The sequence below is a fragment of the Tachyglossus aculeatus genome, chromosome 15 (genome assembly GCF_015852505.1).
Source record: "Tachyglossus aculeatus isolate mTacAcu1 chromosome 15, mTacAcu1.pri, whole genome shotgun sequence".
Taxonomy (NCBI): domain Eukaryota; kingdom Metazoa; phylum Chordata; class Mammalia; order Monotremata; family Tachyglossidae; genus Tachyglossus; species Tachyglossus aculeatus.
The window spans coordinates 18,249,362-18,271,402 of record NC_052080.1 but is presented as its reverse complement, the minus strand read 5'-3'; the positions used below and the strand labels follow the sequence as shown (position 1 = coordinate 18,271,402).

At 52.6% G+C, this 22,041-nt stretch overlaps 1 protein-coding gene across 2 annotated transcripts in view; it reads right to left on the bottom strand.

The window, feature by feature from the left end:
* Positions 1 to 1,483: 1,483 nt before the first annotated feature.
* Positions 1,484 to 22,041, bottom strand: part of CDC42EP4 (CDC42 effector protein 4) — a 34,877-nt gene continuing 14,319 nt past the window's right edge. For both annotated transcript variants that reach the window (XM_038757406.1, XM_038757405.1), the window contains exon 2: positions 1,484 to 4,264. In XM_038757406.1, coding sequence (XP_038613334.1) covers positions 3,095 to 4,147 — 1,053 coding nt within the window. In that variant the 5' untranslated portion in view covers positions 4,148 to 4,264 and the 3' untranslated portion in view covers positions 1,484 to 3,094. The remainder of the gene's footprint in view (positions 4,265 to 22,041) is intronic.

Sequence of the window (22,041 nt, the reverse complement as noted above, 5' to 3'; positions counted from 1 at the left end):
CCCAGCGCTTAGAACAGTGCTTCACACATAGTAAGCGCTTAACAAATGGCATCATTATTATTATTATTATCAGTGAAGGGAAATGGGGTCTTCCAAGGACAGAAGGTGAATAAGGGGACAGAAGACAGGCTCTTCTTTGCCCTTTCTGAAACAAGAGTGACAGATAATTACTCTCATCCACTCCAGACTGTGAGCAGGAATGTGTCTCTTGTTATATTGCATTCTCCCAACACTTAATACAGTGCTTTGCACACAGTAAGTGCTCAATAAATACGATTGAATGAACTTCAAAGCCTTATTGAAGGCACACCTTCTCCAAGAGGCCATTCCTGGCTAAGCCCCCCTTTCCTCTTCTCCTACTCCCTTCTGTGTCGCCTTGACTTGTTCCCTTTATTCTTCCCCCACTTATGTACCCTGTCTTCCCACCTTGTCATGGGCAGGGAATGTGTCTGTTTATTGTTGTACTCTCCCAAGCACTTAGTACAGTGCTCTGCACACAATTAAGTGCTCGACAAATACGATTGAATAAATGAACCAGCATGCAGTGGGAGGGGAAGCCTGAGAACCAGGAACGGAAGAGAGACCGAAAGCAGGCCCTGTTTGTGGGTCAGGGTTGGGAGCTGGGAAGGAAGTCCTCAGAGGCCTCATTTTGGGGGTCTGAGATGGTTGCACTTTTGCCGCTGGAGCCACAGTGGGGGACAAGAAAGTCGGCCCTTTCACCCCAAGGCCCGGTTGTGGGGTCAAGCCCCTGCTGGAGCTGGTGCTTTGGGATGCAGGGAGGGTGGGCTTTACGATGGAACAACTTCCATCTCTTGAAAGTGGGGTGGCTCTTCTGATGCGGTGGGAAGAGATGGAGCCAGCTGGTGGGGAGGCGAGCAGAGAGCTTCCGGGCCTCAATGGAAGCTTCTGGGACTCTGCTGCCCACAGAGAGGTCACCTGGGTGTCAGACGCTGGAAAACAATGGCCTACACCAGTGGCCTTCCGTGGTCCGTCTCCCCGCCGCCTGCCGAACTCAGAGCCGAGCAACCCAGTTTCTCAGGGGATGTCTTCTCCCTGCCCAGGGATCCCTGGGAATGGCCAGGTGGGTGTCTCAGCATGCACTGCATCCCCGCCCAGAGATTAACCTAGTCCAGACCCTTCCCTCACACGCCAGCCTCCACTTATAATAATAATTGTGGTATTTGTTAAGCACTTACTATGTGCCAAGCACTGTTCTAAGTGCTGGGGGCGGGGGATACAAGGTGATCAGGTTGTCCCTCGTGGGGCTCACAGTCTTAATCCTCATTTTACAGATGAGGTAACTGAGGCACAGAGAAGTGAAGTGACTTGCCTAAAGTCACACAGCTGACAAGTGGTGGAGCCGGGATTAGAAACCATGACCTCTGACTCCCAAGCCCGGGCTCTTTCCATTGAGCCACAATGCTTCATTTCTAAATACACAGAGGCGACCGCCCTAACCCGGAAGCAGAAAATGAACGCCGAGGCCTCTCTCTACAGCCTTTAATGTTTCCTCCTGATTTTTCCACATGCCTGGTACAAAACAAACAAAAATGAGATCTAGAGTGTGTCAAAACGTGGCCCGAAGAGCCCCTGGGGACAGACTGCCTTCCCCCCGCCCCCCCACCCAGCTGCCCCCTCCTTCACCATGTGGGGAAGCTCTCCTACCCTGTGTTTTTAAATAAACAAGAACTATGTTAGTGTTACTGCGACATTGAGTGGGAATGGGCAGGGCTGGTCCCGGGGGGGTGGGCCCTGGGGACTCCCAACCCTGTATTCCCCCAGCCACGTACCTCCTAGCCCCCCGACTCTATTCGAATCTGGTCTCCAGAGATTGAGGGGCTTTCCGAGACCCCTCTCAACCCCTTATCCTAGAAGTTCGGTCCACGGACCTGGTGGGCGGCAGGGAGGGTGACCGGAACAGTCTAGAAAGCCGATTCCTTCTCCCGCCACCGTTACAGCATTCTGGGTTTCAGTGTTCTGGCCTCGGGGAGGTGGTTGCCCCCCGCTGACTGAAGAACTGACTGGCTAACTGGAAGGGGTCCGTGACCCCGGCTGGATGGAAGAGTGGAAGGGTTTTGTTTCTCCCAGGTAACAAGATTGAAGTAAAAAAGGCAACCTATAAAAAGTGGCTGCTTGATAGCCCCAGACTGGGGAGTGTACAGAGAGTTGGGGGCATAGTGAGACACAGGCCCAGGTGTAGTGTCACTGCCCCCAGGTTTGGGGAGCGGCAAGGGTCTCCGGAGGGCAGGAGTACCTACCCAGGGGATGGAAGAGGGAGAGGAGGTTCCCCTGGAGGTGGGTCTAGCCTCCTGGGTGTGCTTCTTGTGTAGGAGCTGGGATTGCCCCAGATTGAAGCTGAGAGGAGAGTAGCCGGGACAACTTTCCGAGACTAAGGTGGGATGCTCCGGCTGGAAGTGCCGTCACACCTGCCCCTTGCTCCCCTGGACTCTCCCAGCCCAACTCACGTCGTACCATCTGCAAGAGGTCACCTTACTGCTGGGCCTCACTCCCACCATCCCAACACACACACACACAAACACACACGTCAGAATCTCATCAGCTGCCCAACCTTGCACGCCCAGCCTGCCCAAATCCCAGCCCCATTTCCCATCATATCCCACGGCCTAGGGGAGAGAAGGGGGCCTCGGGCTTCCTCTCCCACCATGTCACGCACAGTCCAACTCCAAAATCCACCAAAGCCAGCGGGCCTCTCCCAGAACCCACGGCCACCGAAAAAGTCATCACTTAGACCCGGCCCGCAATCAAAACTAGAAATCCGGCGGGGATGAAGGAGGGAGCCGTGGGGCGGGGGGCCGCTGCCACCGGCCGGAAGAGGGGCAGGACGAAAAGGGTACTTCCGGCTTGGGTTCTCACTGGCGGAGACAGAAGCCCGGCCCCGGTGCAGCACGGGTAAGAGTTGCTCCTTTAGGTTGAGGGCCCGGCGAGGCTCAGGATGGAGTGGGCCCTGGTAGCAGTACTTGCCCACACTCGGGCAGTCTGGAAGGGGTCCCTGGAGGGCAGCTGCCTCTGTGCCACTTTGGGGTGGAGGGTGAGGGGGTGGTCGGAAGGGAAAGGCTGGCCTGCCCTGGCTCCCTCACACCCGGATCTCGTCGTCCTCCTCCTCCTCTTCTTCCTCGTCATCCTCATCCATGAACGAGAAGTCCTTGTCCGGCTGGCGAGGTGGCGGCCCCCTCAGCGCGGGGCCAGGCGGGTCCAGACCGCCGGAGGCCCAGCTGGACACAGAGCTGCCATCCCCGCTGGCGTGGCTTCCCAGGAGGCTGCGGCCCGAGCTGGGGCTAGGACCTCCGGCCCAAGCCTCCTCCTCCGGGCCCCGGGCCGGACGTTCTGGTGGCCAGCCCGCCGCCGCCGCCTCCTCCTTCCTCTCCCGGCCGGGACGGGGAGAGTGCCTGGGGGCCTCTGGGGGGACCCCGTCCCCACGGCAACCGCCTCCCTCCTCCTCCTCCTCTGCCGAGACAGGGTCCCACTCGTCCTTGTCCATGACGCTGAGCACCTCCCCCAGCATGGACGGGCCCAGGTCGATGTTGAAGGAGAGGATGGACTCGGCGTGCTTCATACCCGAGCCGCCCTTGGGGACCACCACCGGCAGGTCCGAGAGGTCCCCGAAAGCCCGCTCGGCCAAGATGGGGTCCGGGGAGCGTCCGGCCCCGTTGAGCTGGGGAGAGGCCTCCGCGGCCTCGGCCGCCTCCTCCTCGGACACCCGCTTGACCGGGCTGGACGACAGACTCTTGGGCAGCCGGCCGGCCCCCTTCTCCGCCGCCTCCTTCTCGTTGAGCTGGGGCAGGGACACCGCATTCTTCACAAAGAGGGCCGAGTCCCTCAGCGGGCCCAGCACGTCACGTCCCTCGCCGCCCCGCGTCACCGACTGTGACCGCTTGCTGCCCCGGAACCTGCGGGAGAGCAGGCCGGGCTTGGGGGCGGGGGCGGCCTCGGCGGGGGGCTCCGCCTCGGGCTCTCCGGCCTTGCTGTGGAGGAAGGAGGTGTCCCCGAAGGCGTCGCCGGCCCGGCCCACGTGCATGGTGTGGCGGAAGTCGCCCAGCGGGGCGCTGATCATCTCCGCTGTCAGGTCCAGGCGGGAGCGGCGCTTGGAATTGGTGGAGCCGGCCACGAGCTGTTTGAGGATGGGCATCCTGCCCACCGCTCCGGCCCTGCCCCCCGGGGGGGCCGAGCCTCGTTCTGGGTCACAGGGACAGATCGGAGGCTTCCTGGGTCGCTGGGAAGGGCGCCTGAGCTGGCCGCTTCAGATCTGGAACGTGGAAAAACGAGGATTAATATAGCCTTGCAAACAACTCCAGACATTTACCAGCCCTCAGTTGGATTTTCAAAAATAAAACCCCCAAAAGTTCCACTTGTCCTCTTAATAACAATAATAATAATAATTATGGTGTTGCTAAGTGTTTACTACATGCCAAGCACTGTTCTAAGCACTGGGGGAGAAACAGGTTAATCAGGTTGGACACAGTCTCTGTCCCACATGGGGCTCCCACTCTTAATCCCCATTTTACAGATGAAGGAACTGACGCCCAGAGAAGTGAAGTGACTTGCCTAGTGTCACACAGCAGACATGTGGCAGAGCTGGGATTAGAACCCAGGCCCTTTTCGACTACCAGGTCCGTGCTCTAGCCATTAAGCCATGCTGCTTCTTTCCCTTCTGGCAGCCAAGAGGAAAAACACATGAAACTAAGAATCTTCGCCATTTGCCTGAGAAGGATTTGCTCTGGGAAAAGTGGTGAGTAGCTCTTTTCAAGAGACACAGGTGAGAGCCCAAGGAATAAGGAGTAAGAGAAGGTGGGGGCCCCTGAGAAGCTGTGTGGTCCAGTGGAAAGAGCCCTGTCTGATTCCCAGGCCTGTGCTCTATCCACTAAGACACACTGCTTCTCTGAAAGGCAAAGTGACTTGCTCAACGAATACCCAGTGGGTAAGTGGCAGAGTTGGAATTAGAACCCAGATCTTCTGATTCCCAGACTCTCGCTCTTTCCACCAGACCGAGCTTCTTCCTCAGCACAAATTCTCTTTTGCACTGGTCCGGAGCAGGTACCTCCCCCTGTCCATGACCTCCGAGGAAGGACACTCTAGTACCTTGTTCTGATGTCCCACCCCCCGCCACCCACAGCGGGAAAAATGTGATCCCACAGCTCCGCTCGGATTGCCGGTCAACTGCACCTTGGGCGGGAGGACAGGTGGCCGCACCTCCCCGCTCCACTGTGAGCCCGCCGTTGGGTAGGGACCATCTCTATATGTTGCTAACTTGTACTTCCCAAGCGCTTAGTACGGTGCTCTGCACACAGTAAGTGCTCAATAAATACGATTGAATGAATGAATGAATCCCCGTGACCCAGGGACGCAGCCACTCCCAGCCTGGCTTTTCAAATCAATCAATCAATCAAAGATCAAAGATTGAGCTGGGACTTGGGAAGGCTGCGGGGCGGGCTCGGAGAAAGGGAAAGCCCTGGGTGGGAGGGCCAGGCCTGGCCGGGAGTCAGGGCGGAGGATCCGCTCAACCAGCTCCTGGTTCCAGTTGTTCAACAGTGACCGTCCAAAGCCATGGGTTTCCCCATTAGCCAGACCCACCCAATCTCTCCAGGGGAGGTAGAGCGTGAGGGGATCCTTCTCCTGTCTCTCTAGACTGTAAGCTCGTTGCGGGCAGGGAATGTGTCTGTTATATTGCTATAGAGTACTCTCCCAAGTGCTTAGTACAGTGCTCTGCACACAGTAAGCACTCACTCAATACAACTGACTGATTCTCCATTTCATAGAGAGGGAGGGAGAGACCACGGCGGCAAAGGAACCGAGCAGGAGAACGCAGGATTCCCAGCGCCCGGGACTGCCAAAGTCCAGAGAGCCAAAGCCCACTTCATATAGCCCACAGACAATCACCCTCCCCACCTTCCAAGACTAATGAAAAGCACACCTCCTCCAAGAGGCCTTCCCAACTAAGCCCCCCTTTCCTCTTCTCCGACTCTTTTCTACGTTGCCCTGATCTGCTCCCTTTTATTCACTCCCTCAGCCCCACAGCTCTTCTGTCCATAACCATAATTTACTTTTTTATATTAATGTCTGTCTCCCCCATTAGGCTGTAAACTTGTCGTGGGCCGGGAACGTGTCTACCAACTCTGTTATACTGAACATGTGGTTAGTACAGTGCTGTGCACACAGTAAGTGCTCAACAAATACCATTGACTGAGGAATCCCCATTTCTCTATTCCATCAAATAATTCCCCCCCCCCCCCCACCATATACCCAACTACCAAAGCCCAGAGAGGACTAACTCCATCCTTTTCCTTGACCACCAAAGTCCAACACGTACCTCCAACCCTAAAGCCCATAGAGGACCCCCCTCCCCTGCCCTGACACTTAGAGAAGACCCCCACATACCTTCAACCACCAAAGCCAGGAGAGGACCACCCCATCTTGCCCCCAGCGAGTCTAGCAGAGCCCAGGGATGGGAGTTTTTCACCTTTCCCTCAGGGCCAGGATGTCCACCCTTCCCTTGGCCCACCAGGCTGTGCCAGGCACACGGGCGAGGGCAGAGACGACAAGGCGGGAGCCCGGGGCGTACAAACCCGCTGAGGCTGGCTCAGCGGGGGAATGAGCGAGAAACATCCAGGTTGACGTTTCTGCGTTGCTCTGCGTTGTAAACATTTGCCCAGCTCAGCAGGGACATCCCAGCCCTGACTCACCCCAGCATGCCTCTCCAACTCCAGCCTGGCTCTCCCAGCTTCAACCCAAAGCAGGATGCAACTGAATCAGGCGGTCAGTCAATCGTATTTATCGAGCGCTTACTGTGTGCAGAACACTGTACTGAGTGCTTGGGTGAGTATAACACATATTTGCAGTTTACTTACTGATATTGATGTCTGTCTCCTCTATAGATGGTCAGCTCGTTGTGGGCAGGATATACGTCTGTTAATTGTTATATTGTACTCTCCCAGGAACTTAGTACAGTGCTCTGCTCACAAAAAGCACTCAGTAAATATGATTGATTGACTGACTACAATATGACAGATACATTCCTTGCCCATAACAAACTTACAGTCTAGAGGGCAGCATACCCAGCGGATAGAGCCCAGACTCAAGCGCTTAGTACAGTGCTCTGCAATCAATCAATCAATCATATTTATTGAGCACTTACTGTGTGTAGAGCACTGTACTAAGCGCTTGGGAAGTACAAGTTGGCAACATATAGAGACAGTCCCTACACAACAGTGGGCTCACAGTCTAAAAGGGGGAGACACACAGTAAACGCTCAATAAATACAATTGACTGAATGACTGAGAGTTGGACCAAGTACCTGCTTTGTGACCTGAGGTAAGTCACTTTATTTCTCTGAGCCTCAATTGCCTCAACTGTCAAATGGGGTTTCAATACTTGTTCATTCATTCAATCGTATTTATTGAGCGCTTACTGTGTTCAGAGCACTGTACTAAACGCTTGGAAAGGACAATGCAGCAATAAAGAGAGACAATCCCTGCCCAAAACGGGCTCACAGTCTAGAGGCGGGGAGACAGACATCAAAACAAGTAAACAGGCATCAGTAGCACCAGTAAAAATAAACAGAACTTTGTTCTCCTCCCTGCATTAGGCTGGAAGCCCCAGGTGGGACAAAGTCTGTTCTGATTGTCTTGTACCTACCCCAATGCTTAGCACAGTGCTTGGTGCACAGCAGGAGCTTAAATGCTACAACTATTATTAGGAGCCAGCACAGGAATCGTGTTCTGTTCCCCAGTTTCTCCCCCTCAAATTCTGCTCTCCCCAATCCCTTTCCAACTCCACAGTGTTGCCCCCTCCCCTTCGCTTGCCACACACACACACACACACCCCGAAGCAGGATTGTTCTCTTCACCCCCAGATATGAGGAAGCTGGCATGGGGAGAGCAGGTCAGCCCATGCTGGTAAGAATAATAATAATAATGGCATTTATTAAGCACTTACTATGTGCAAAGCACTGTTCTAAGCGCTGGGAGGTTACAAGGCAATCAGGTTGCCCCACAGGGGGCTCACAGTCTTAATCCCCATTTTACAGATGAGGGAACTGAGCCCCAGAGAAGTGAAGTGACTTGCCCAAAGTCACACAGCTGACACTTGGCAGAGCCGGAATTTGAATCCATGACCTCTGACTCCAAAGGCTCTTTCCACTGAGCTACGCTGCTTCTCTAAGCAGCCTCATTGGCCAGCTCAATTCCAAGTGTGGCTGGCAGGGAAACCCACTTAGGTTTTGGCCACTTTGCCCCCTCCTTCCTCACTTTGCTACTCTCCTACTCCAACCCAGCCCACATGCTTTTCCCCTCTAATGCCAACCTACTCAATGTTCCTCCGTCTCATGTATATCGCTACTGAACTCTCACTTACGTCTTGCCTCTGGCCTGGAACCCCCTCCCTCTGCATATCTGAAAGACGATCACTCTCCCCACCTTCAAAACCTTATTAAAAGCACATTTCCTCCAAGAAGCCTGGCCCGACTAAGCCCTCATTTTCTCTTCCACTCCCCTCTGCATCACCCCTGCCCATGGATTTGCATCCTTTATTCACCTCTCCCTCAACCCCACAGCACTTAATGTACATAGCCATAATTTACTGATTTATGTTAATGTCTGTCTTCCCCTCTAGACTGTAAGCTCCTTGTGGGCATGGAATGTGTCTACCAACTCTTATATTGTACTCTCCCACACAGTAAGCGCTCAATTATTATGATTGATTGATTAAAATCAGGAGGTCTCAACTGAGCCAGGTGGAGCCATCAATCCATTCAGATTCCCAGGGGATTCAGGAAAGGGCTGGAAGAGCTCAGCTCCAACTGGCACCTCCAAAAGCCACCTGCCCGAGGGATCCACCTTGGAAATGCACCGGGGGGCTCCAGCAGGCCTCCATACAGCTGTGGGACTAAGGCCAAACAAAAAAAAAGCTAGGCCCAGCTGTAAAGAAACTAGATGGCAGCCAGCAATGTGAACGCGATGACGGTCTCTCTCTGGACAACTCCCAGGTTCACTCCTGCTGGGACTCAGGAAGAAGACTGTGAGCCCCATCTGGGACAGGGACTGTGTCCGATCTGACTGACTTGTATCTACCCCAGTGCTTGGCCCAAAAGTGGTATTTATTAAGCACCTACTCTATGCAGAGCACTGTCATAAACACTGGGGTAGATACAAAATAATCAGGTCCGACACAGGGCTCACAGTCTAAGGGAGAAAACATGCATCATCTCCCCATTTTACAGAAGAGAGGAAATGGAGAACAGAGAAGTGAAATGACTTGCCCAGGGTCACCCGATGGGTCAGTGCCAGAGCCGGGATTAGAACTCACGTCTTTCGACTTCCAGGGCTGTGCTCTTTCCACTAGGCCACGCTGCTTCTCATTGCTTGGTACCTAATAAGCTCTTACTATGCCACAATGAGTATTACTGGGCTTGGGGACTCTCTGACGGTTGGAGACCCAGGCCCTGCAATTCCCCTCTGTGGGGGAGTGGGAAAGGAGTGTTCTGGGACGCAGAGTTCGAGGTTCAACTCCTAATCACCCTGGTGTAGGGTCTCCAACCCACATCGAGGAATCTCCAGCCCAGGACCCAGAAAGCAGAGCTGCATTTGATATGTGGGAAAGATGGCATTTGAAGCAGTGTGGCTTAGTGGATAGCATAGAAGGACCTGGTTTCTAATCCCAGCTCTGCCACCTTCTCTCCTGGGTGACCTTGGGCAAGTCACTACACTTACTCTAGGTCCCAGTTTGGCTCAGCTGTAAAATGGGGATTGAGACTGTGGGCCCCGTGTGGGACATGGACTGTGTCCAACCTGATTAGCTTATATTTATAATAATAATGGTACTTGTTAAGCACTTACTATGAGCCAGGTACTGTACTAAGTAAATAAAATGTGAACGGGTTGGTTACAGTCCCTCGGGCTCACACTCTTAATCTCCATTTTACAGATGAGGTATCGGAGGCCCAGAGAAGTGAAGTGGCTTGCCCAAGGTCAGCCAAGGGGAAGAACTAGGATTAGAACCCAGGTCCTTCTGACTCTCAGGCCCATGCTCTAGTCACCAAGACATGCTGCTTCTCAAGAGTTTAGTACAGCTCCTGACACCTAGTTAAAGCATGCAATAAATACAACGAAAATGGGGGTGGGGATGGTTGGCACTGCCTCTGGGTTGGAATTGCCCAGGCCCTGGGAACTGGCTTGCCTGCTCCCTTGCTGCCCCTTAAAAGGGCCTCTTCTCAAGTCTTCTCAAGTCACCTTGGACTGAAGGTCTCTGAGTATTTGTGACAACAAGGTTCCCGGGCTTTGGACAGCGTCATGGTGATGTGGCCACTCGGGGGTTGGGGTGGCTCTTTGGGGCCACTGCAGGATGGAGACTCCACACTTGGGAACACGCAAATGGACTCTGGGAGCGTCTTGAGGGCAGGGATCATTTCTACAAACTCTACTTGCTCTCATAACACCCTTAATACAGTGCTTGGCACAGAGCTAGCGCTGAATAAATGCAATTGAGAAGGAATAGCTGGTGGGTCTTCAGACCTCCCTGCTCTTCCAGGCCAGGGACAAGACTCTCCCTCACTCCACAATGCCCCTCCAACTCCCAACTCTTCCCACCCTCTCCAAAAAAAGGGGGCACCATCTGGCTAGATCCTCATCTGCCCCATTGGCTCACGGGACAACCTACAAGACGGTCGTCGGCCAGTGGCCGAGCCTGGGAGGATGCATCACTCTGGACACCTCAGCACAATGTCTGGGTCCCTGGGGATTTTGAGGCTCAGGTAATTTAACATCTCTTTCCCTTCCCAGCCCTCACTCTTGCCCAAAACCAGAGTGAGTTTCTACTGGAGCGTGGCTCTGTGGGGGACCAGGGGCGGACCAGGCTTGGCACTAGAGAGGGAGCAGGTGTCTGGCCCCGGGGCCTCTAGGAAGAGCCCTCCGTCCGTCTTTCCGTGCCTCCCTCTGGCACTGGGCCCAGCCGGATCCCGTGGGCAGCGGCCTGGCCCGGAACAGGAACCTGCGAGGCGGGAATGGTGAGCCGGGGAGCCAGAGTCCGTTCCGGGGGAGTGGCTAAAGGGAAGTCCCAGCTGGGGCTGAGAGACTGCCTCCCTCACTGCCCAGAAGTGAGGGCAGTCAGTTAGGCAATAGCCATTATTGAGTGCTCACCGTTTTCAGAACACTGTACCAAGCGCTTGGGAGAGTACAATATGCTAAGCGGACACTGACATCATTTTTGGCAGCCGGGCTAGGAATATTTGGGCTCTCTGTGAACTGGTCATTCATTCATTCAATAACATCTATTGAGCACTTACTGTGTACAGAGCACTATACTAAGTGCTTGGGAGAGTAGAATACAACCGTAAGCAGACACGTTCCCCGCCTACAACAAACTTCCCACCGTGTTCCATCTTGTCACTGGAAGCTTTCTGTGTCCAGGTATGGTGTCTATCAACACTATTCTACTGTACTCTCCCAACCGCTTAGTACGGTGCTCTGCACACAGTAAGCGCTCAGTAAATACCAGTGATTGCATGAGAAGAGGGCAGCCCATGAGACTAATTTGCAGGGACAGACCTTCCCTCCCCCAACTTTTTTTTACATGGTATTTAATAATAATGGCATTTGTTAAGCACTTACTATGTGCAAAGCACTGTTCTAAGCACTGGGGAGGCTACAAGGTGATCAGGTTATCCCACGGAGGGCTCACAGTCAATCCCCATTTTACAGATGAGGTACTGAGGCACAGAGAAGTGAAGTGACTTGTCTAAAGTCACACAGCTGACAATTGGCGGAGTCAGGATATGAACCCATGACCACTGATTCCAAAGCCCATGCTCTTTCCACTGAGCCACGCTGGCACTGTTCAAAACACTGGAATAGATCCACACTAATCAGGTTGGACACAGTCCATGTCAGTCAGCCAACTGTATCTGAGCACTTACTGTGTGCAGAGCACTATACTAAGCACTTGGGAGAGCATAACAAAACAATAAAACAGACTCATTCCCCGCCCTCAAGGAGCTTACAGTCTAGAGGGGGGAGACAGACATTAATATAAATACAATTACAGATACGGACTTAAGCGTTGTGAGGTTGGGAGGAGGGGATGAATAAAGGAAGCAAATTAGGGTGACTCAGAAGCCCCACAAGGGGCTAACAGTCTTAGTCACCATTTCATGGATGAGGGAAGTGAGGCACAAAGCTCTGCCAAGGCTACCACTAAACCACCAGTTGTCCCTGGTACGGCAGAGGGGTTCTTGCCCCCTTCCCTCCTAAAGTGTGTGTGTGGGAGGGGGTGGTGGGTTGTCCACACGTCCACATTTCCCCCTCTTGCAGGGCCCCGAGTGGCCTGCTGCCACCCCAAGAGCCCAGAGAGATGCAGAGGGTCGGAGTCATGCCTCCCAGCTCCGTGTCCTGCAACAAGCAGTTGTGTGGCATAGTTGGACCAAACCTGAGCCTGGGAGTCAAAGGACCCGAGTCCTAATCCCATCGGCTGTGCCACTTGTCTGTTCTGTAACCTTGGGCAATTCACTTCGCTTCCTTGAGTTACCTCATCTGTAAAATACGGTAAAAAAAAAAAATCTTCCTCCCTCTGACTTATACCGTGAGCCCCACGTGATTTAAGGACTGTGTCCACCCTGATTATCACATATCTAACCCAATGGTTAGAACGATGCTTAACACATAGTAAGTATTTAACAAACACCATATTGACAGAAACAGACGGAGAGACAGAGACTAAATTCACCTCCCTCTGACTTATACCGTGAGCCCCAAGTGATGTAGTGATTGTGTCCACCTGATCTCATATTTAACCCAATGGTTAGAGCCCACAGTAAGCATTTCACAAATACTATACTGAGAGAAAAAGACACAGAGGGAGAGACAGAGAGAGAGTGAGAGAGACACACACACACACACAAAGACAGAGATTAAATATCCTCCTCCCTCTAACAACCCACGAGCCCTATGAGAGACAGGGACTGTGTCCACCCTGATTACCTCATATCTAACCCAACGGTTAGAACAGTGCTTGACCCATAGTGAACATGAAACAAATACCACATTGAGAGAGACAGAGACAGCAAAACAGAGGGAGAGAGAAGCAAAACTACCGACCAAGGGGGACATGTCTAAACTCACTTCCAGATCATCTGGCTTGACCCTCATACTATTTTCCGTAGCGTAATCCCATCCCAATGGTCTGCCTTGCCCTCAACTGGTCCATTCCGGCGTCACAGGGGCCGGGTGGGCTCCCAACACCAGCCCTTCCTACCCTGAGGCAGGTCACGGACCCAGGCGGGCCGGCCAGAAAGCTAAGCACAGCACCTCTCCAAATCTGTCCTTCGGAGGACACACGAGGCCCTCCCTCCCGCTCTCCCCCACCCCAAGTTGGCAGGCCTGGGCCTTCCCCCTCAGCTCAGATACCTTCAGCCCAGACAGGCAGTCGATCGTATTTATTGAGCACTTACTGTGTGCAGAGCACTGTACAAAGCGCTTGGGGGTGTCAGTAAATTGACATTCCCAGCCCACGATGCGAGTTAATAGTCTAGAGCGGGAGACAAACATTAATATCCTCCTCTCCTCTGGCTGGAGTGAAATGATCCTTGGGTGGGCTCCTACAGATGGGACACTTGCTAATCTGGCAACCAACTACCGCTGACCCCCAGGAGAGACCAGGGTGCCCATTCTGCCCTCCCTCCATGCCAGGAGGGGTGAGATAGAGAGGTCAGCTCTGGCCAAAGGAGAGGATGAGACCCGCATCCTCTCCTGAGTTCCCCTGAGAGAACTCAGTCACTTCCACTTGGCCTTCCTTGGGCCTGGGCCTTCCCCTTTCTGCTCTGGCTTGCTCGTGGTTAGGAATTAGGAGTGGCCAGCTGCTCAAAAGGGTTCCAGGGTGTGGCAAGGGTGGAGAGAAAAGGGGTCCGGGGAGACGGGGGTGGGAAAAGCTGGAGGCAGTTCTTTAAAAACAGGATTGGGGCCTCCCGCTAACTCCTAAGCCAGGGCTCTGTCTCCCCTCAACCCAGTTGGTGCCCTGTCCCAGCAGTACTGTCATTTATTTATTTCTACTAATATCTGTCTCCTCCTCTAGACTGTAAGCTCGTTGTGGGCAGGGAACGTGTCTGCTATATTGTTCTTTTGTAATGTCCCAAGCGCTTAGAACAGTGGCCTACACGCAATAAGTGCTCAATAAATGCGATTGACTGACTTTCTGCTGCTGCTTCTGCCTGAGCCTGGCAGCCTCAGGGGTCCCCTGTGACCATGCATCATTTCCTACAAGTATTTACTGAGCGCCTAGTAGATTTTCTGGCGCTCTCCCAGACAGAGGGTGGCTACTCAGAACACAAAGAGATCTCTGCCTTTGAGGGATTTAGAGTAACAATGGTTAAGAGTAGATAAATACATCAATAACAAAGAGGCAGATAAGTGCTGAGTGCGGGGTGGGGGAAGAGGAGGGATTTAGGCAGGGAAGGCCTCCTAGAGGAGGTGACTTTTTAGGAAGGCTGTGAAGGACAGTCAGTCAATCATATTTACTGAGCACTTACCGTATACAGAGCACTGTACTAAGCGTTTGGGAGAGTACGATACAGCGGGATACGCTGAGTGGGAGGTGGAGGGGAGGTTGGATGGTTTGGAGAGGTTGAAAGGGAAGGTCGAAGAAACAGTGTGGCCTAGTGGAAAGAGCGAGGGCCTAAGAGTCAAAGGACTTGTATTGTACACTTCCAAATGCTCAATAAATACAACTGAATAAGTAATCCCAGCTCTACCACTTATCTGCTTTAAGACCATCTAATAAGAATAATATTAATAATGACATTTGCTAAGCGCTTACTATGTGCCAAGCATTGTCCTAAGTGCTGGGGTAGATACGAGTTAATTAGGTCAGACACAATACCTGTTCCCCCTTCCCTTTTAGAGGGCAAGCCCCGTGTGGGGCAAGGACTGTGTCTGTTCTGATTATCTTGTATCAACGCCAGTGTTTAGCACTAAGTCAGTGCTTAACAAATCCCACAGTTATTATTAAGGGTGTCCAGCCAGGGAGAAGGCATGAAGCAATGGAGTGGAGGTGTACGCTCGTTGTGGGCAGGGAAGGTGTCTGTTTATTGCTGTATTGTACTCTCCCAAGCGCTTAGTACAGTGCTCTGCACACAGTAAGTGCTTGATAAATCCGACAATGAATGAAACGAGAGAGGGGAGGAGGACAGACTGCGGACAGTAGCCAAAAAGCATTGGGAGATAGTTGGCTTCAGAGTCTTAATGTGACCAGGGACCATTGGTAGTTCAGAGGGGTCGGTTCAAGGGAGGGAGGGATATTATAATAATTAAAATGATGGTATTTGTTAAGCGCTTACTATGTGCCAAGCACTGTTCTAAGCACTGAGGTAGATAGGAGGTAATCAGGTTGTCCCACGTGGGCTCACAGTCTTAATTCCCATTTGACAGATGAGGTAACTGAGGTACAGGTAACTTAAGTGACTTGCCCAAAGTCACACAGCCAGTAAGTGGCAGAGCTGGCATTAGAACCCATGACCTCCGACTCCCTAGCCCAGGCTCTTTCCACCAAGCCACGTTGCTTCTCAAATAAAAAAAAGACTTGTGCCCACAGAGCTTGTCCACAGAGGCATCAGCAGGCTGAAGTGTTGGTAACTCTTCCATTGTTTACAGGCCCTTCCTGGAGACTCCACACCCACAGCCCGCGGTCGGGCTTTCCCCGGGGAAGGACAGCAGGGCACATTGCTACTGTCTGAACCTTGCTGGGACGTGGGCAGGGGGAGAAGGGGAAAGGGGGGAAGGGGAGAGGCGGGGACCAGCCCTCTCTAACCCCCGCAAGACCCCAGCATATCCCTGACCACCACAGTTCAGTGAATCCTGGGCCTGAAGTCGTTCATTCAATCGTATTATTGATCGCCTGGTGCATAAAAAATAAATGATGGCATTTGTTGAGCGCTTACTATGTGCCAGGCACTTTCATAAGCACTGTAATAATGATGGTATTTGTTGAGCACTTACTATGTGCCGAGCACTGTTCTAAGCGCTTGGGTACCTACAGGGTAACAATAATAATAATAATGATGGTGTTTGTTACGCACTTAACTATGTGCCAGGCACTGTATTAAGCGCTGTGGTTGATGCAAGCAAATTGGGTTGGACACAGTCCCTGTCCCATGTGGGGCTCACATTCTCAATCCCCATTTTACAGACGAGGTAACTGAGGCCCAGAGAAGTGAGGTGACTTGCCCTAGGTCACACAGCAGACAAGTGGCAGAGCCGGAATTAGAACCCACGACCTTCTGACTCCCTAGCCCGGGAGCTTTCCACTATGCCACGCTGCTTCAGAGCACTGTACTAAGCTCTTGGGAAGTACAAGTTGGCAACATATAGAGACAGTCCCTACCCAACAGTGGGATCACAATCTAAAAGGGGGAGACAGAGAACAAAACCAAACATACTAACAAAATAAAATAAATAGAATAGATATGTACAAGTAAAATAAATAGAGTAATAAATATGTACAAGCATATATACATATATACAGGTGCTGTGGGGAAGTGAAGGAGGTAAGATGGGGGGATGGAGAGGGGGCCGAGGGGGAGAGGAAGGAAGAGGCTCAGTCTGGGAAGGCCTCCTGGAGTCGGTGAGCTCTCAGTAGGGCCTTCATTCATTCAATCGTATTCACTGAGCACTTACTGTGTGCAGAGCACTGTACTAAGTGCTTGGAAAGTACAATTCGGCAACAAATAGAGACCATCCAAACTCAACAACGGGCTCACAGTAAACAGACACATTCCCTGCCCATAAGGAGTCTGGCATGCCAAGTTTGGTTTGGGTTGTGTTGGCGGGAACACATACTCTCAAGCACCAGAGGCTGGGGGCCAGGGGAAGAGGTGGGTGGGCAAACCCTAAACTTGGTTCTGACAGCTGGTATCTCTACGGCTCGGGAGCTGCCAGCTGTGAAGCCCCTAGGCTGGAGGCCACTGTGTGGACTCCAGAGAACCCCTCCTACCGTTCCTGGGTCAGTGCCCACTCAGATTCCACCATGGATCCTCTCCATTCGTGAATTAGCATGGCCTCGTGGGAGTCAGAGGACCTGGGTTCTAATCCCAGCTCCGCCACTTGCCTGCTGTGTGTCCTTGGGAAAGTCACTGCACTTTTCTGGGCCTCAGTTACCTCCTTTGACAAATAGGGATTAAGACTGTGAGCCCCATGTGGGACAGACTGTCCAACCCAATCACCTGGTATCTACCCCAGTGCTTAGTAGAGTGCCTGGCTCATAGTGAGCGCCGAACAAATACCATAAGAAAAAATTACAGAGCAGAGACTAGGAGTCAGAGCACCTGGGATCGAATCCTGACTCTGCCACTTGCCTTCTGTGTGACCCTGGGCAAGTCACTTCACTTCTCTAGGCCCCAGTTTCCTCATCTGTGAAATGGGGATTCAATCATTCATTCAATTGTATTTATTGAGCACTTACTGTGTGCAGAGCACTGTACTAAGCGCTTGGGAAGTACAAGTTGGCAACATATAGAGACGGTCCTTACCCAACAGTGGGCTCACAGTCAATACCTGTTCTCCCTCCTACTTCAACTGTGAACCCTGAGTCCAACCTGATTATCTTGTATCTACTCCAGCACTTAGTACAGAGTACCTGGCACATAATAATAACTTAATTACCACAATTATTATTATTATTAACAGAAATTTGGGAGTCTGGTACCAAGAGCAGTTGTGCCCACTCCCTGCCCTCTGGGAGTGTCCTGGGCACCCCAGAGCAGGTCTTCCTGCCTCAGGCCACCCCAAAACCAGCCTCCAGAATTCAGTCTCCTCAAGTGGCAAAATGGCCAGTACTGTTCCCTCCAGAGCGGGGAGACTCAGGGCTCTTAACTCTCCTTCAACCGGCCCTTCAGGAGCAGCTGGGCAAACATCTTTATCACCCAGGCCTGAGGCTCCCAGCACCCTCAGCACTTCAGGTGCCAGAGGGGCACCAGAAGAGAGTCCAGGATGGCAGGGGGAAGAATCCTCTCTTCAGGCCTCCGGAGGGGTGCTGGGCTGTCAGGAAGGTGGATGTTCAGCAGGCTGGAGAGTTCTGGCCACTCACCCCTGTCTGTGTTGATGGAGCAAGCGGGAGTGGGTACAATGAGGTTGGAATGGACCCATCAGCAAGATCATGCCCCTGTGAAAAAGGGCCAGCCCAGCGTTTGCCCCTGGGTGGGTCGGGGGGGATATGGAATTGACTCTCAAGAGACCCAAGCCCATCTCTGGCTCACAGAACAAAAATCCAGCATCCAGAAGAGACCACTACCTGTGTTCCCAGCAGCTTTAGTGGGGAAGAGAGGGGTTGAGGAATCCCCAAGTTAGGTGAATGGCCCTGAGAGAGTGAGATCATCTGGGCCACGGGCAAGGGACGATCGGACTGGCACTGAACCCAGAACAGTGGGCTGGCAGTGCCAGGGGAGAGTCCAAGGTTTGCCTGCTGGATGGGAGCCCACAGCTCCTCCAGGAGTAAATCCAACTCACTGCAAACCTAGCACGCTTGTGATTATTTCAATTTAGGTTCTCAGTCTAGAGAGTGCAAGACGGGGTCAGGATGGGCACTTAAGGGGAAAGAGAGGCAGCGTGGTCTAATGGATGGAGTCAGAGGACCTGGGTTCTAATCCCAGCTTCACTGCCTGCCTGCTGTGTATCCTTGGGCAAGCCATTTAAGTGGGCATTAGTTTCCTCATCTTTAAACTGCGTCTTCAATGCTCATTTTCCCTCCTACTTAAACCGTGAACTCCATGTGGGACAGGGACTGTGTCTGATCGAGTGCTTACTGTGTGTAGAGTATGGTACTGAGCACTTGGGAAAAGTGCCGTTCGAGTTGGTAGATGACCACAAGAAATTTACTGTCCTTGGCGCTTAGGACAGTGCTAGGCATATAGTATGAGTTTAGCAAATACCACAGTGATTACTGCTGGGACATAATCTTGTGCCAGGATTGGGGAACCTCAACAAGTATGGCTATTTCTCTCTCTCCCCAGCTCCCACCCACCAATCTCACCAAATTCCCAGGCACAAACCAGAGTCCATAATCCATGCCTAGAGTGGATTCTGCAGGGCAGGCTAAGGCCCCTCCCAGCTAAGGAAGGCTAATCCTATCCTCCAAAGCAGAGGAAATGCTTCTAGGAGGGAGATCAGGAGATCAAATGGGCCCCCGAAGGTCAAAGGTCAATAGTCACTCTCCAGGGCTACAGTGCTCTTTGGTTTTTTTTTTTTTTTACCGTTAGGCACTGTCCGAAGTGCTGGGAGTAGATACAAGATAATCAAGTTGGATCCAATTCCTGTCCCACATAGGGTTTACAGTCTTAATCCCCATTTTAAAGATGAGGAAACTGGGACAGGGAAAAGTTAAGTTTCTTGTCCAAAGTCACGCAGCAGACAAGGGGTGGAACTAGGATTAGAACCCAGGTCCTCTAACTCCCAGTCCCTGCCAGGGCTTGTGCAATCCGCAGCCAATTCAGGCCCTCGACATTCCCCTCACCACAAGCCTGTCAGAGCCAGAATCCCACAGGCCACACCCTGCTTTGGTGAGGAGAGGTCAGGCCCATTTTACAAGTGTCTAAGGCACAGGCCTGATACCTTACCCTTTGCTTCGACTCAGAGCCAGAGAACTTCCAGCGGGCACCCAGGCATCCATGGGAGACTGGGGAGGAAGTGTAAAGGAAGAAGACTGTGGGACCAGGGAAGGCATGGGGCACTCATTATGTCAGCTACCAAGCACTAGGGCAGGAAAAATAATAATAATAATAGCACTTGTTAAGCACTGTTCTAAGTGAAAGCCCACAGGAGGCACTCCCTCTCTCATATCCAATTACTCTCCCCTACCTTCAAAGCCTTACTGAAGTCACATCTCCTCCAAGAAGTCTTCCCCGACTAGCCCTGCTTTCCTCTTCTCCTACTCCCTTCTGCATCACCCTGACTTGCTCCCTTTATTCATCCCCCCTCCCAGCCTCACAGCACCTATGTACTTATCAGTAATTAATTATTTATAGTACTGTCTGTCTCTCTCTTTAAACTATAAGCTCACTGTGGGCAGGGAATGTGTCTATTCACTGTTACATTGTAGACTTCCAAGTACTTAGGACAGTGCTCTGCACACAGTAAGTGGTCAATAAATACGATTGACTGACTGAGACTTGGCAGGTCCAAGAAGACCCCAAAGCCAGACCCTCAAGTTTCACCTACTTGTACCTCGCTCTCACCTCTCCCACCCTGTCCCCCCAGCCTGGAACTCCCTCCCTAAATCCAGCAGGCCCCAGCCCATCCCACCTTCAATGCAGGACATTCCTCAAACTATCCTTGCTTAGACTTAGAAGCCTTTCCTCCCTAAATGCCCAGCCTTTCCCACATTCAAATCCCTCCTAAAAATCTCACCTTTAACAAGCCTCCACGGATTAAACCACACACCCCCACCCCGCCCAGCTATCTCTAGCACTCATGTCCACCCTGAGTAGTTTTGTATATATGTTATTCAATGGAACAATTAGCAAATACCACACTTATTATTTACTTGGATTACTCTATTTGTAAACATTTTTATGTCTGTCTCTCCCATTAGAGGGCTATTTCCTCACGAGCAGGGAACACATCACATCTGTTTTGACATTCCCAAGAGTTAAGTACAGCATATTGGCCTCCAGGGGCACCCAATAAATATCATTAGAAGTCAAGACAGAGCAGGGTCATCCCATTTCAGAGGCAGGACTAAAGGCTGGGAAAGGAGAACCTTCCAACTGTTTCCACTTCCTAAAAAAACAATTCCAGCCTCCCTTTTTTGAGCAGGGCTTTTCCAGGCCTGGGTTGCAGTGGGGGAACCAGCCCAGAGACCTAAATCTCTCTGAAACCCGTGGCTAGGTTAGGGGAGATGCAGGATTGTCAGCAGGATGGCTCGCCCCCCTCCAGGGCTTGTGCAATCAGCAGCCTGTAGGGTTTGTGGACTGCTTCTCCAAAGAGTCCCTGAGGCAGGGGACACAAAGTTCAAGTTCAGAGAGTGGTTTTTGTTTTGTTGTTCTTTTAAAGAGAGAGGGAGGGGAGGGGAAGAGAGGGAGACAGAGGGGAGGGAAAGAGAGGGAGAGAGAGGGAAGAAAAGCTCAACCACAAAATGTAATCTGAAAAGTATCCCTCGAGTCACCGGGCCAGCTCACAGGCCACGGTGGTGGGTAAACCAAAAACTCTCTTCGACTTGTCTGAAAACCCACAGAGGTCGGCTCACACAAGTCCAACAGGAAAGGCTGGAGGGGGTGGGGCAGGGGAGAGAAAAATTAGGAGGGGAGGTGAAGGGGGAGGGACAGGGCTTCACTTGAAACTTGGGAGGGTTTCCTTAAAGGAGCCCCTAGGGAGAGAGGGGTTGGGCCCCAGGATGGCTGAATGGCCAATTTGGCCGGTCTTTGGACGTAAGGAGGAGCAGTTCCTTTGTAGCCAGCCCCCCTCTGCCTCTTTGTTCAGACTCCAGTCGGGGGCAGACCCTTAGAAGCCCAGCAGCCCCCCTGCCCCCTCCCCACTAAGTTTCTGTCTGGAGCTGCAGGGCCCCCCACCCCAATGTCTGCTTGGACTGACGCTGCTGTGGCCCAGACAGGCCTGGGGAAGGTCGCCTCCCCACCTCCCCACCTCCCCCAGCCCCTGGCCCGGGACCCCCCCTCCCAAGTCCAGGGCCAGTCCCTCAACCCCCGGGCGGCGGGCAAGGCTGGCACGGAGGTCGTGGGGCTGTCGGGCTTCCTGGGCGGTGGGGGGGGGGGGGGGGCAAAGGGGGCGGAGGAGGGGGGATTAGGGAGGAAGGAAAAGAAAAAAACCGTTGCGTTTTCCCTCCTTTCTCACCGGGAAAAAAGCAAACTTTCAAAGCCTCAGGCCAGCTGGGTCTCATCAAACTCCAGGGCCCTGGTTTCAGTTAACAAGGACTGCTTCTCCACCCCCAGTACACACATACACACCACACACACCCAGAGATCCCCTACCCCACCAGAGACGCTGAGAGATCTCCACACTCTAGAGACCCTGAGAGAGATCTCCACACTCCAGAGACGCA